The 14,152-nt window shown below is 43.6% G+C and overlaps 1 protein-coding gene across 1 annotated transcript in view; it reads left to right on the top strand.

Moving 5' to 3' along the window:
* ASS1 (argininosuccinate synthase 1) overlaps positions 1-14,152 on the top strand; it is a 72,252-nt gene that overhangs the window by 16,794 nt on the left and 41,306 nt on the right. Inside the window, exons 6-7 of the mRNA XM_018558531.1 lie at positions 10,051-10,121; positions 11,298-11,328. Of these exons, the coding sequence (XP_018414033.1) occupies positions 10,051-10,121; positions 11,298-11,328 (102 nt within the window). The remainder of the gene's footprint in view (positions 1-10,050; positions 10,122-11,297; positions 11,329-14,152) is intronic.

Below are 14,152 nucleotides of genomic sequence, written 5' to 3' on the forward strand. Positions count from 1 at the left end.
CCCCCCCCCCCCTGTAAAATAGTCCCTAAGTGTGGTGGCTGCATTAGTTGTTTTTTTCCTTCTATTTTCACCTGGTGATCTTGCCAATCACACACTTCCTGCCATAGGGTGACAACACCCACTCGCTGTACTGTATCTATGAAGGAACAGTATTATCACACTAATACAGGAGCTGGTTTAGAACTACAGAACAGCCCACTCCTCTGCTCAGTTGCAGAGTTGTGCTGTAGCTCACAGAGGTGAACTGGGCAGGGCTATTATATTGCTAACTGATAATAGTAAGTAGAAGTTACAAATGTACTTATCAAACAGATAAAATGGTTTCAATGGCATAGGTAACAGAGTAAAGGGTAGCAAATAACCTAAATGTTGGGGTTTCCACACACTTTAAACATTAGGTGGCAGTAAGATATAATGGAACCATGCAATCTAAAAAAACTCTTCCCCCAAATGCTTCTAATATGTACATGGTTATGTATGCCCATCTCTGAGAAGTGTGGGGATGAAGTGGACCTGTGCATCGCCTGGTACTACACTGATGTCAGGTTGCCTTGTGAGTCACAGTCCTCTACCATACTGCACAGCCCTGCAGGTGACATCCATGCTTCCTGGTTGAGCTTTCTGTGTCGCCTTTCCTCTTTTAACCTGCTCTTTGGGCAATGATTTAGCATCCACACACTGATAATTGACTGTCGAATGAGCAAGGAGGACTACTAGAAGCTGAACCAATAACAGTGTTGCCATCTTCCTGGCTATAAAATGCAGCAGGAGTGTTTGAATGACAAATGTGGCTAAATAAATGACAAATCCTTTGAAAGCTTTTTTTTTTTTGTAAATGTGCATGTACGGTTCTACTTTAATTATGATCTGCAATACATTCTAAGAGTACAGGTTCACTGCTTGCTAGCCACATAGGCTGTGTGTGTGTGTGGGATTCCTGTTTTCTTATGTGTGTGACAGATATGCCCTCTGGCACACCCTGAGATGGTGATTATTACCTATTCAGAATAAACAAAGAGCAGCATTAATTGACTAACAAGCTCTTGAAAACTAATGAGAGCCCCGGAGCAGTGCAGGCAGTGGAGCATGACGCTGCTGCCTGAGAGTCAGAGGGACGTTAGCGCAGAAGACCAGCAGGTCCATCTGGTAGCTTTGCTTACTCATACCATGACATAAAGTGTTTTCCCTTCCCCTTTTGTGTACATGGCAAGACTGTAAAGGCACAGCTCTGATATACTATGTATATTGGTCTACATTGCCAGTAACCTGCTAATGGTGGGGACCACTGCTAGGTGCCTACAGCAAAATTCGTGGTTAGGTTCAAATCCAACCAAGGATGATATGCACACACAGTTTGCATGTCCTTCTTGTCCTTGTATGTTTTTTCTCCTGGTTTTCACCAACAATTAAAAATACTAGTATAGTGTAGGAGGAGAAGCCATAGAAAGCAAAGGGTAGCCTTGGAATAACCACTGCAGATGGTGTTTGGCCCTACTCTGCACCTTGCCCCAAGCCTGTGGGGGTGTGCACTGAGCTATTAGGCAGCGTATACACTGGCATTTGCAGGGCTCTTGTGCAAAACACCTAAAAAATGCCCCCTCAAAATATACAGTATTAACACTTTTTAACCACTTGACCAGAGTGTTAAACCACCTTCCTTTCCAGGCCATTTTTCAGTATTCAACGCTGTTGTTGTTAAACGCTGGCGCTGATGGCAATCAGGACTCTGACAGACGGACATGCTGGCACTGATGGCTTTCAGGACTCTGACTGGACTGGCAGGCTGGCGCTGTGGCAATCAGGACTCTGATATTACTAGCAGGTTGGCACTGTGGCAAAATTTGTGCTGGGACAAGTGCTGACTAACACAGTATTCGCTGTCACTGTAAAGAAAGTCTCCTCTCCTCTCCTCTCACAGCTGAACGGTGTGTGAGAGATGAGGAGAGAATGATGGATACTGCAACATTGTTTTCATTTGGGGATCTGCTGTGATTGGTCATACAGGACAGAGCCGATTTCACTGGCTCTGCACCAAGCTGTTTAAACTACTGTCCAATGGACAGTGTGTTTTAAACTTGCTTGCTCATGTGCGCCCTATGGGGCAAGCAAGTAAAAAAAATGACGTGTATTTACGTGAACCCGCTGGGAACTGTCTGCCGTCTGGCCGTTCCATTACGACGGGCGGACGACAACAGGTTAAAGCATATCTAAAGACAAAGTTTTAGGGAAGTGTTAAAATCTCTTGTTAGCTTTATATGGCTATCTGTGTCCCTTCTAGGGAGAATTCCCCCCATTTTCTGTCCTACAGACACAGTAAGTAGGGGGAAATTTCTCCAAAGTCAGGGAAAGTCCTCTTAAATAAACATCCATAGGACTGGTGTCCCACTGGAAGATTTACCATTCATTCTTGTTTTTGTGACCTGCTGTAAGAATTTAGACTTATCATCACTTTCTGTGGTCACCAGGACAGAAACAAGGGGGAACCAACAAGAGCAATAAAATCCTGACAAGGGTGCTCTATCCAAAACTATAAAAAATAGTTTTGACTTTAGATATACTTTAATATATATAATTTTCCAGAAAAGCTGAAGAACCCTAACTTGCAGGTTCTTTTTTTTTTTAAATATAAATGTTTTGGGCCTATATCCTTGCTTGCGCCTGTTCACCCACCCCCATCTGTCCGTCTCTTCCCTTGTGATGACCTATTCTTTGCTTTGTGTCCCCTCAAGCTATATTTTTTGTTCAAAGGAAACATCTCCTCCATACACTTTACACAAGCAAAGTATCAATTGAAAAGGTAAAGAGACTATGTAAGCGAGAAAGGAGTTTATACAGATCAATATCAGTTAAACCCTTGTGTTCCTTTAAGAGGCTCCTCTCACTCCCTCACCTAAACACCCCCCTCTTTTCTTTTTCCTAAATGATTGGAGATAAACTGTCCCATCAGCCCCTGAGGCAGCGGATTTATCAGGAATCTTTCGGAAGATAAGTAAAAGGCTGTCAGTTAACTTGGGGCCTGGCTATTTATTAACAGGCGGTAACTTTAACCAGGATTCACAGGGGCCTGCTCTCCTTTCACTGGCTGTCATTGCATTCCATGGTTCCTCTGCTGCCATTCACAAGAGAGGCAATTCATCCATGCCACCAAGAAAAGATACAAATTGCAAAGTATGTTATGGGCTGGTCATAAAAACCTTGCAGGAACAATGAGCTAGCTGCTGAGAATCTGGAAGTCATTAGGGGGCAAATGAAAAGGGGTTACGCACATTAGGAAAGGGATTTTGCTCTTGATTAATGTCTCTCCACCCCGATTTTCCAATGCTCCTGTAACAAAAAGAGCGCTCATAGACAGGCCAACCTCTAAGACTGATAGAAGGGGGGAGATATGCCTGTGTGTGTACCGAAACAGCATACTGTCAAGACCCGATGCAACTTTCTACATGACTTGGCAGCTGACATACAAAATGGACAATGCTTTTGTCATGGAGAAAAGGGAAAGTGCGCCTAGCTATATGATACAGAATGTGTTCAACACTAATTATAGAACGAGACAAAATTACAAAACTCAGGCTCACCTATAGCAGACATCGAAATGGACAAGGCAATTATGCTTGGATTGGTTAATGGCAAAAGGAAGCCAGGCCACCAAAGAACACAATGGTTGGACACCAGGAAAGCTGACACAAGTCAGAACAGGAAACAACTAAAAGAAGCAGTACATGATCCAAAAATTTGGAGAGAGCTGGCCCATAGAATCGCTGAGAGTTGTACATGGCTAACACCCACTTATGCCTTGAAGTTGGATAACACCCACTTATGCCTTGGAGTTGGCTTATTGGCGCAAGCATTGACTATTGATCTTATGGACTGTTTATTCATATCGGAGGGAATTCATACAAACTGAAGCAGACAGAATCTGGAGCAGTTTCCCATTGTAATCAATCAGCTTCTCTCCATTTTTTTTTTCAGTTAAGCATTGAAAATGAAAGATAGACGCTCATTGGTTGCCATGCACAGCTGCTCCAGATTCTGTATGACACAGTTTGGATAAATGTCCCTCATTGTGTACTAATGTTACAACTAATAAATGAATAAATGATGGACAGCCGGTAAAATTATATATATTACAGCAAACTGAAGAGCATCCAAAGCCTGTGAATGGGCGATGTTCTGATCACACTTGAAGCCCCCTTTCACACCTGAATGTTTTGTCATGCGTTTCCCAAAGCGTGACAACGCCCAACTTGAAGAACCCTATTATTTTAAATGGTACATGCACACACCTGAGCTTTGTGCCACTTATCACTTGTAGCTCAAAAAAAGTACATGAGCATTTTTGGGGGGCAGAATTGTACATTTTTGGCTCCATAGACTTTAATCGGAGTGTCTAAAAAAAAAAAAAGGCACGCAATGTAAATTTTTTGCGCAATTTCATCAACTATCTCCCCCTAGTAACTGTGCAGACAAAAGCCCGGTAACTACTGCTGGGCTATGTAAAGTCAGCAGCCCTAGCACACTCAGAGCTGTCACTTAAGTGACACTCAATAATATTCCACTTCATTCTGCCTCCATATAGAGAGGTAAAGGGAGGGGCGATGGAGCTGAGCCAGCACAGAGGGTAATTTGGCACTCCCAGAGGGCTATGGTATGCAAGGAAAGAGGGAATTGACTCTTCCTGGAATAGTCAATTCTTCTTAGCAAGTTCAAATGCACACTACAAGTGAATAAAAAATCATTCATGCAAAGTAAGCACTTCAACACTTGATTTTTCTGTGCTTTTACCTGCCATTTTTAACTTGGTCACAGGGTCTCTTTAAAGTAAACAGTGCAATAATCATTCAAACCTCCCAAAAATGCTCTACACTTTTCTAGCATATGTCCTAGCAAAGAGACCGACCAGAGGCATCTAGGCGCTGACAAGAGCGATTGGCAACCACATTATAATGAAGGACAAGTCGATGGAACAATGAAGTGTCTCAGGGCTAGTGACATCTTCATTAGAACAGCTCAGGGCTTTCTTTAAATAAACTGGGCAGCTCATAAGTTTGAATGGCTTTACAGAGACCTCTGAGCTAAACATTAGCCAGCAGTCTTTCCTCACATGTGGGTGGCATTGGCCTGCTCCTATTAAGACAAAGCTTTGGGAGTGGACGCAGGGGGGCCTGTTTTTCCCCCTCTTTGTTCTGTTTATTGCTTACCCTTCATTTGCTTGGCCCAGTGAGGGGGACGCATTCTGTGCAAGCTTGCAGACCACCTAAGGGGGGCCCCCACCTAGGCCCCAGTTGGGATCCGCGTCTTCCTGCTATGAGTTTGTTAACATATTAGCGGCCCCACTGAGACAGAAGCAATTTTGAGTTATTCTGAGCAGTCGGAGTGCTGCGGACGTGGCTAACGATGGTGGAAAAAGGCTTATTTATTTATTTTGGAGCGTGCGGGAGGAATACATCAGCGATGTTACATGAAGTGTGAGGTTTTTGTGCTGAACTTGTGATTAAATTCAGAGACTGTGCCGATGTTTATAATGCATAGAATCCATTGACTGTGCGAACTCGTATATGTCTGTGCTCGCTCACTTGTACATACAGCCTCTTACTATGCATAGGCTGCCACGTGTGTATTCTTTTGTTTTTTTTGGCTGTAGATACAACCAAAATCGTCATAAGACAGTTAATGTTTTTTTTTTTTCTTTCAGAAGAGCAGGTTTAGCGGGATTATCAGTCAGCAAGCGGAAATGTTCACAGTGAGCTTATAACATCCAATCCATCATTGATTTGTCACTGCAAAAACAGGACAGTGAAATCTTTAAATTAAACTAAATAGCTATTGAATTATATTTACAAATTTTAAGTGTATGAAAACCCAACAATGAACTTCTCTCATTTGCTCATTTTTGGTCTGTTACATATACAATTGAAAGAGCATTGTTACTGTAAATCTGTTTGACAAGTCCAAAAAAATACCATTTGATCCTGCCAGAAACCTGGCAACTTCCTTAAGAGTTATTCACAAAAGGGTGAAGAGTTTGGAGAAGGCAGGAGAAGTGAACAATCTAGGGCAGGGGTGCCCACAATTTTTTGTGTTAAGATCTACTTTTCATATGATGAGCTACATGAGATCTACCAAAGAAAAAAAAACCTCCCTCGCTCTCTCTCTCTCCTGGCTGTCTCTCCTCACTCTCTTTCCTAGCTGTCTCTCCTTGCTCATCCTCCTAGCTGTCTCCCCTTGCTCATCCTCCTAGCTGTCTCTCCTTGCTCATCCTCCTGGCTGTCTCTCCTCTCTCTCTTGGCTGTCATTCCTCGTTTTCTCTCCTGGCTGTCTCTCCTTGCTGTCTCTCCTTGCTCTCTCTCCTGACTGTCTCTCCTTGCTCTCTCTCCTGGCTGTCTCTCCTCTCTCTTGGCTGCCATTCCTCGTTTTCTCTTCTGGCTGTCTCTCCTTGCTCTCTCTTGGCTGTCTCTCCTTGCTCTCTCCCCTGGCTGTCTCTCCTTGCTCTCTCCCCTGGCTGTCTCTCCTTGCTCTCTCCCCTGGCTGTCTCTCCTTGCTCTCTCTCTCCTGGCTCTCCTTGCTGTATTTTGCAAACAGTGCAGTGCAACTGGCTGTGTATACTAATATTCTTTGATGTAATACATAGCACTTCAACCACCAGAATCCACCAGAAAGGTGTCAGGGAGCTTGGCTCAGCAGACTCAGGCTAATAGGTAATCATGTGTGCACAGCTAAATAAATATACCAAAATGGAATAAAGGGGCCGCCATTCACACCCTTCGTGATCTACCAGCATCAGCTTTGAGAGCTACTGGTAGATAACGTCTACCTAATGGGCACCCCTAATCTAGGACAACATCGCTGAACTGGAAAGTGAGCTGAATTTGAGAATTTTTCCAAATCCGCTATTTTGGCCTAGATTGTTACCTTCTCCCAAACCTTCACCCTTTTGTAAATATCCCTGCCTCCTGTGTTCTCTGCCTGTTCTACATCCTGCACTCTTATCAGTTACTTTTTTCCTAGCTGTTGCTAAGGACTGCAGAACACCTCCCCCTGTGTTTTTAAGAGGAGATGGTATGCTGTAGTCTTTTCCTAGGGTGCGAACACTGCTCCTCCATAGATACAGTACTGTGAGTTAGTGTTTCTCACCCCTAGGACCATAGGTGCTTTTGCTGGCAGGATCGCCAGGTACTAATAAATGAAAAAAAGGCTTAAAAGAAGAAAAAATGCAGCCACCACTAAGGACTGGTAAGCTGCAGTCTATTACATAACACCCCCCACCCATGTTTTTGAGAAGAGGAGAGGGGATAGTCTGTCTTTTTCTAGGGTCACAATGCTGTTTCTCCAGAGATACAATATAGTAAGTGGGTGTTGTCACCCTAGGACAGGCTGTGAGTTACTGGAAGGATCACCGGGTTAAAATAAAGAGTGGAAAAACCCAGATAACAAATGCAGCCACCATATCTAAGCACTAGTAAGCTACACTATATTATATTTATGTTCTTGGATTTAGATTTTAAGTGAACCTGTACTGTCACTGTACACGGCAAAGCAACAGGTTAATTTATTTACCCTATCCCAATCACCTATACTCCCCACTCCTTCACTGACCGGAAAGGGAGTGTAAAACATTTCTGGCAGGTTAGCGTCACACCTATGCATTGTAGTAATGCATGGTCAACTGCTCATTTTACCAGGCGTTACCAGAACGCATGTTAACCCACCATGTGATGTGCAGTGCCTTACAGTGTCATTCATTTGGAATGGCACCCCAGTGGCACAAATACAGTAGCCTGCAACCCACCTGCACTGCAGTGACCCTAACATGTTTTCTTCCATTGCCTTGCGTCGGCAGCCCATTCTAAAATGGATGAGTATAAGCAGCGTGTGAGGCAGGCGGCTATTCGGGCAGCAATTGCTTTTCCCTGCATAGCCTCTTGACATAGCACTATGAAGGATGTCAGACAAGACCCACTTATACCTCTAGGCACCTGCTGATCATATTATGGGGTTATGCAGTGGGAAGATAGTATAGATTCACTTTAAAGCAGGAAAATGTTATCTTGTTCTCTAAGACTACCACAGAAGATTTTTGGGAAGAAACAGTAAGGCCTGGTTCACACCTGGGCGTTTTACAGCGCGTTCCTACGCTCTGTAAAACGCTCAACATGTGAAAACCAATTCTTTGGGGAGTATTTGCCGCGCGTATCCATTGGGATACAGCCAGGTAACCCTCGGAAACACGCGTTTGTCGCGCTTTTTTTTAACGGCGAATCGCGGTAAAAAAGCGTGCCACGAAACGCGCGACAAACGCACATATTCGATACGCCTAGGTGTGAACCCAGCCTAACAATTCTTTGTATACTCAGCATGTTTGATGTGTTCTTTGAATTCTTTGCTTTGTATATTCAAAGAATATCTAAACAATTGTAAGTGAATCCACCACAGGAACGCGTTTTGCTTTTATTTTATGAATCTGGCACAACTTCGGGGTAATTAGCTGCTCCGCTCATTTTTACTATGAACGGTTGCAGATATCTTTAAGCATGCCATTATCCTGAGTGTGAAACAATCATTTATAGTGGTAACATTTCCTGAAACTGATCATCTGCAGCATGGACGTGCGGTCAGGGGAGGCAGGTGAGGCAGAGCTTTTTCTCCATTCAGTGCGGCCTCCCCACTGTGTAACCTGTCATGGATGGAACGCTGCCTGGTAATTACAGGCAGTGCTGCATCCGGCTTTTGACAGGTAGTTAGGTTCCCCACTGCTTGTGTAACCTAACTTGGTGAGGCAAGAGCTGTCACAGCCTCTACTCTGTGTTAGAGAATTGTGAGCTCTGTGGATGGCTTGGACCAATGGCAAAGCGCAATTGTCCAATCAAAAAAAAGGAAACAAAAAACCCACTGAGGCCATCGATTTTGATGCCTCAGCAGTGACGAGCAAGTGAGGGACACGGAGGCCCTTCCCTGTCTCCTCCCCACACAGCTAAGTTACTCGGCGGTGGGTGTGGCTTTGGCTGGATGGGGGTGGTGCTTCTGAGGGACGGAGGCGGAGCTTAAGCGGGAGGAGGCAGGCTTGGGGAGGCTTCACCCCGCACAGATGGCACTGCACGTCACTGATCTGCAGAGAAAGATTTTCCAATAAGTTGGAAAAAAGATTTCGATTTATCTTATGTTACAAATTATCTGCAATCGTTTTTGTATTAAGAATGCTGCAATGTTGTTCGCGTTTATTGAATATTCAAAAAATATTGGTCATGTCTTCTCAGGAATTACCCATCTAAGGGCAGGCTTAAAGCGGACCTTTACCCTCTGTCACTAAATATCAGATCAGCATGCAGCTCTGCACGCTGATATGAAATCATTTTACATTCATTAAACAAACATACTTTCTTTGACTTACATTTATTGTGTTTCCACTTCCTGGTCCTCTTGTGCATTAGTGATGCAGGCTGTGCCCAAGCGTTGCATCCTGGGGAGGTTACATCAGCAGAGCATTGCTGGGAAATCTCATCTGCAATCTCAGAGAAAGACATTTTCCACCACTGAGATGATGTGTATGGTCTCATGTCCTGGTCACATGTCCTAGAGTTCCAGGAAGTAAAGGGAGATGGATTAATCAGCCATTAGTAAAAATGGCCACTGTGAGAAGAATGGGGAGGAAAATAAAAAAAAGGTATGCAAAGAATAAAAAGATCGCAATTTTCTAGAAGTATCTGTTTGTAGATCTCCATTATCAGACATTTCTAAATGTGTCTTTGTTTCCATGTAAGAGATTTGGGTAAAGTTTGTCTTTAGGCAGGCCTAGTGTTCTTTCTTGTTTAAACCTGCAGGATGGCTGAGCTGAAATCTGAACAGTGTATGGCCAGCTTTATAAAGATTCCTAAAATATTCAATATAGTCCTGTGGAAACTTTCAAATATTGCTTACTCACAAGTGGAAACAGCATACATCCTGTGTCTACAGAAATGGTTGTTTATGGGGCAGGTGACCTATCTTGAACAGGGGGGTGTAGACTGACAATGCCATTTCTACCTTATGAATAACTGTTTGCATTTCTCTATTTAGAAACATGGAATACCTGTACCAGTGACACCCAAGAGCCCCTGGAGTATGGATGAGAACCTCATGCATATTAGGTAACTCATAGTTTCCAATGGTCCACCATTTGGAGGAAATGTCCCTTTTTGGGAACCACTTCCCTCTGTCCTTTCTTCTCTTTGGCCTGACCATAAAGGCCAAAAAGAACACTATTTAGCTACCAGAGGTGTTATGGTACACGAAACGTTTTCAACCAAACTTCATATTATACTTTTATTATAATATTGCATGCAGTGGCGTCACAAGGGGGGTGCGGCCCGCACCCAGGTGACACCATTGGAGAGGTGACACCAAAATGACTGACAGTCATTTTGGTGTCACCCCCCTCTGAAAAGTCGGGCACTCAGTCAAGGACCGAGAGCTCTACAGTTGCTCGAGAGAGAGAGAGGAGGGGACCCGGTGGCGTACCTTATTAACGGCAATACCGTGAGTGACGCGCATCACGCGCATGCGCGATGACGTCACTGCGGGGTGTTACCCGCACTGCTTGTCACCCTGCCTCGGGACGCCTCTGATTGCATGTGTTATTTTGAAAAGCCAGTATAAAGGGAAAGTAGTGGTGGGTTTAACAAATCATATTTTTCATGCTCATGCACACAGCTGCCTGTGACCGCACAATGTAAATTATGGCTTATTTGCCCCATGCAAGGGAGCTACTGGTGCTGCTTCCAGCCTCCCTTAGAAGTCAACGGCTGTATGCGGGTATACAACGGACTTGCATGAACACGTGCAGTGAATACATGCGGAAAGCTATGTTGTGTGGTCTCAGGCGCCCGGGTGCAAAAGCCCTAATTCTTCATGGACTGCATAATGTGAGCATAGCAAGATTGTCCTTTTGCTTACTTCTTCCTCCTTCTCACCTCAGAAAATTGGGTGGTATGGGGAACTGATTGTGTTTAGGGAGATTTCAGGGCTCATTCACTCTACCAAGCCTCAGGTTGCACAGTGCAGTCAAAATGCAAGGTCGGGTCAAGTAGTATTGTTTTCAATGATGCTGGTTCTCCCAATGCTCTACGTATGTGTGGGCTGAACAAAAAAAACAATGTTGCAATGCGCTGCATCCTGTTAAGTCCAGCAGTGTAAGGATGTGTTGCAGCGCAAAACACTGTGCGCATTGTGGCATGCATTATAGTGTGAATATATAGGGTTATTGTCGTCTTATAGTTAAATGCAGCAACAAAAATTTTATTTTAATTACATTGTGTCCTTTTCAGCTATGAAGGTGGGATCCTGGAAAACCCAAAGGTGAGTGCTGAGTTTTTTTTCATATTATCCAAATGTATATTCTAAATACAAATGGTGGCTTTGTACGCCTGATCATGTTTAGACTATGGAGAGGGGTGAGAAGGCAAACCATAGACACCTCCATCATTGGCCTTATCAGGGCTCTTTCACATTCTGTCCAACACTAACTTCCCCCCCCTTTCACACCCGTTCATGTGTGACACCACGTGAGTCGGTATGCGCATTTGGGCAGCCCATACCTTTTACTCGATTGCCCAACATGCAACAATCTCACCAAAGAAGTGCGCACACCTTTTTTTTTTTTTTTAAATGCACCACACCAAAATGCATATGCTTTGGCAGGCATGTTTGGGGTACCATGAGGACTAAATGGAACTGTGGCGCTTCTACAAAAATGTCACGTGTTCATGCACTGCAAAAATGCAGGCAATTGCATGAAGGGCCAGATTTACTCTCTGCTGCCCCAATGCCAGGTTCCTCAATGCGCCCCTCTGTATGCAGGCTGCATACAAGTGATCTCGGCGACATCCCCAAGATCACTTGTACAAAACAAGCGGCGGCTTCCCCACTGTACATTTGGCCCTGCTTGCCCAAAGCAGGGCTAAATGTAGAAAACTACTAATGTAGAGATTTGCAGATTAGCCACTAGAGGGAGCTCTCTGATTGATGCAGCAATCAACTGTTAGATATCAGCCACTCAGGGAGTGCATTGTTTTCAATGCCTCAGCTGACTCCTGGAATTGTATTGTGAGAAGCAGCAGTAAAGTGCAACCACCTTGCACTTTACTGCCCACATGTATATATTGCATATAATTAAAAACTAATCGTAGAAACTTTTTTAACACATATCAGACTGATCTATTTTATGGTTGTCTAAAAAAAAAAAAAAATTAAAATGGCTTTATATTGCCTTCAAATTAATATTCTTTCCTGGGCAGCTGACAATCTACAATGAAGTGGCTCATTGAGATAAACGGAAGTTTAAAGCCCAGTGAGTGAACAAGACATTGTCTTCATGCTCTGACAGTCACTAAGAGCTAGGTAAACGATCTGTCAGCACTAATTACACTATCAGTCAGAGCGAACAAGCCTGCAGGGCAGGGAAGGAGCCTGGAGATGAGCCATGCTGTGGCAGAAGCAAGAATCCACTTTGTTCCAATATTATGATAAACATTTCAGTCTCTGATCAGCTTGTCAGCCCAAGTGGCTGGCCTGTTTAACCCTGGCATGCAGCAAAACATACCCAGATCCACATAGACCTTTATTTTCTCACTTGTTATCCTTGGCTGTGTTAAGATGCCTGTAGATGTAGGAGAACATTAGTTTATGGTCAGATCAAGGAACAACTGCATGTCTATAGGCTTCCTCCAATGCCTCCTGTTGGAGCCCACTCATGGAAACCAATCGATTGGCTGGCAATGATTTGCCCGCCGATTACTGCAATGCCTGCAGAGCTCCTTTCTTCTCTGTAGGTTCGTATCATATCATTTGTATGACAGTAGCTCGGTGGACGGATTGCGCATGCAGCACCTTCCTTCGTTTAAACCTATAGCTACCTGCAGAAAGCTTTACAAGACATATAAAACTGAACTCATTATGTAAACTGGACAAGGGAGAAATAAAATGGTGGTGCCCAAATAAACCAATCTGGCGCTAGCTATAGTATCTATCCGGGACTGTGTGCATGTTGTCTGTCTATCTAGCACTTAAAATATATTGAATTGAATATTCAATTGTTGTGTGTACTCTTATCTTCATAATTTTCTCTAATTACTAATGGTTTTGGAGTCCTTGGAAATGGTCTCTCTCTGTCTCTCTCTGTCTCTCTCTGCCTCTCTCTCTGCCTCTCTCTCTCTGCCTCTCTCTCTCTGCCTCTCTCTCTCTGCCTCTCTCTCTCTGCCTCTCTCTGCCTCTCTCTCTCTGTCTCTCTCTCTCTGTCTCTCTCTCTCTGTCTCTCTCTGCCTCTCTCTCTCTGTCTCTCTCTCTCTCTGTCTCTCTATTATCTATTTAGCACTTTAAATATTTCATTCGTTTATGTCTATCCTTATCTTTTTTTATTTTCTCTCATTATAAATAGTTTTAGAGATATCCTATCTATCTATCTATCTATCTATCTATCTATCTATCTATCTATCTATCTATCTATCTATCTATCTATCTATCTATCTATCGTGCTTTCTCTTTTTCTCTTTCTGTATATCTGTATCTTTATCTCTACATTATCTGTCTCTATCTCTACAGCATCTATGTCTATCTTTATCTCTCTACTTCCATCTCTATCATCTCTGTTCTTATCTCTCTTTCGTATCTATCCCTCTATTGTTTTAGAGATGTATCCCTACAAATAGCCTATCTATATATCTATGTCTTCTATCTATGTCTATTTGTCCAGCCTCTTGGGTACCTTGTCCTCTCAGGCCTTATGCTGCCAACTGCATGGACTTATAAAGAAAGAGAAAGGAAAAAAAACAGATGGTTGGGTCATTTTCTGCCTCCATGAGAGCTGATTGAGGGGCAATGAGGCATTCTAATGTTAGAAAGATAGAAATTTACTTGCTTTAACTTCATATGGCGCTTTGAAAGAGTTCATTCAGACCGGGACACAACAACATCAACGGGGTGAATAAAACCATTGACGGCACAAGCGGCCTTACACTAGCATTCACTTCATGGCCCATTTGCTGCTAATCTGTTCACCCCTCTCTGCTGCCACCTCTCCCTTTTCTCTCACACTCTTTTCTTCTTCCCCTCCTCTCTTTTTCTCCCCCCTACTTATTGCTCCTTCCCCCCGCCCCCTCCCTACGACACTTTTCCCCTATTTTTA

Source organism: Nanorana parkeri, unplaced genomic scaffold (genome assembly GCF_000935625.1).
Source record: "Nanorana parkeri isolate BGI_ZX_2015 unplaced genomic scaffold, ASM93562v1 scaffold345, whole genome shotgun sequence".
NCBI classification, from domain to species: domain Eukaryota; kingdom Metazoa; phylum Chordata; class Amphibia; order Anura; family Dicroglossidae; genus Nanorana; species Nanorana parkeri.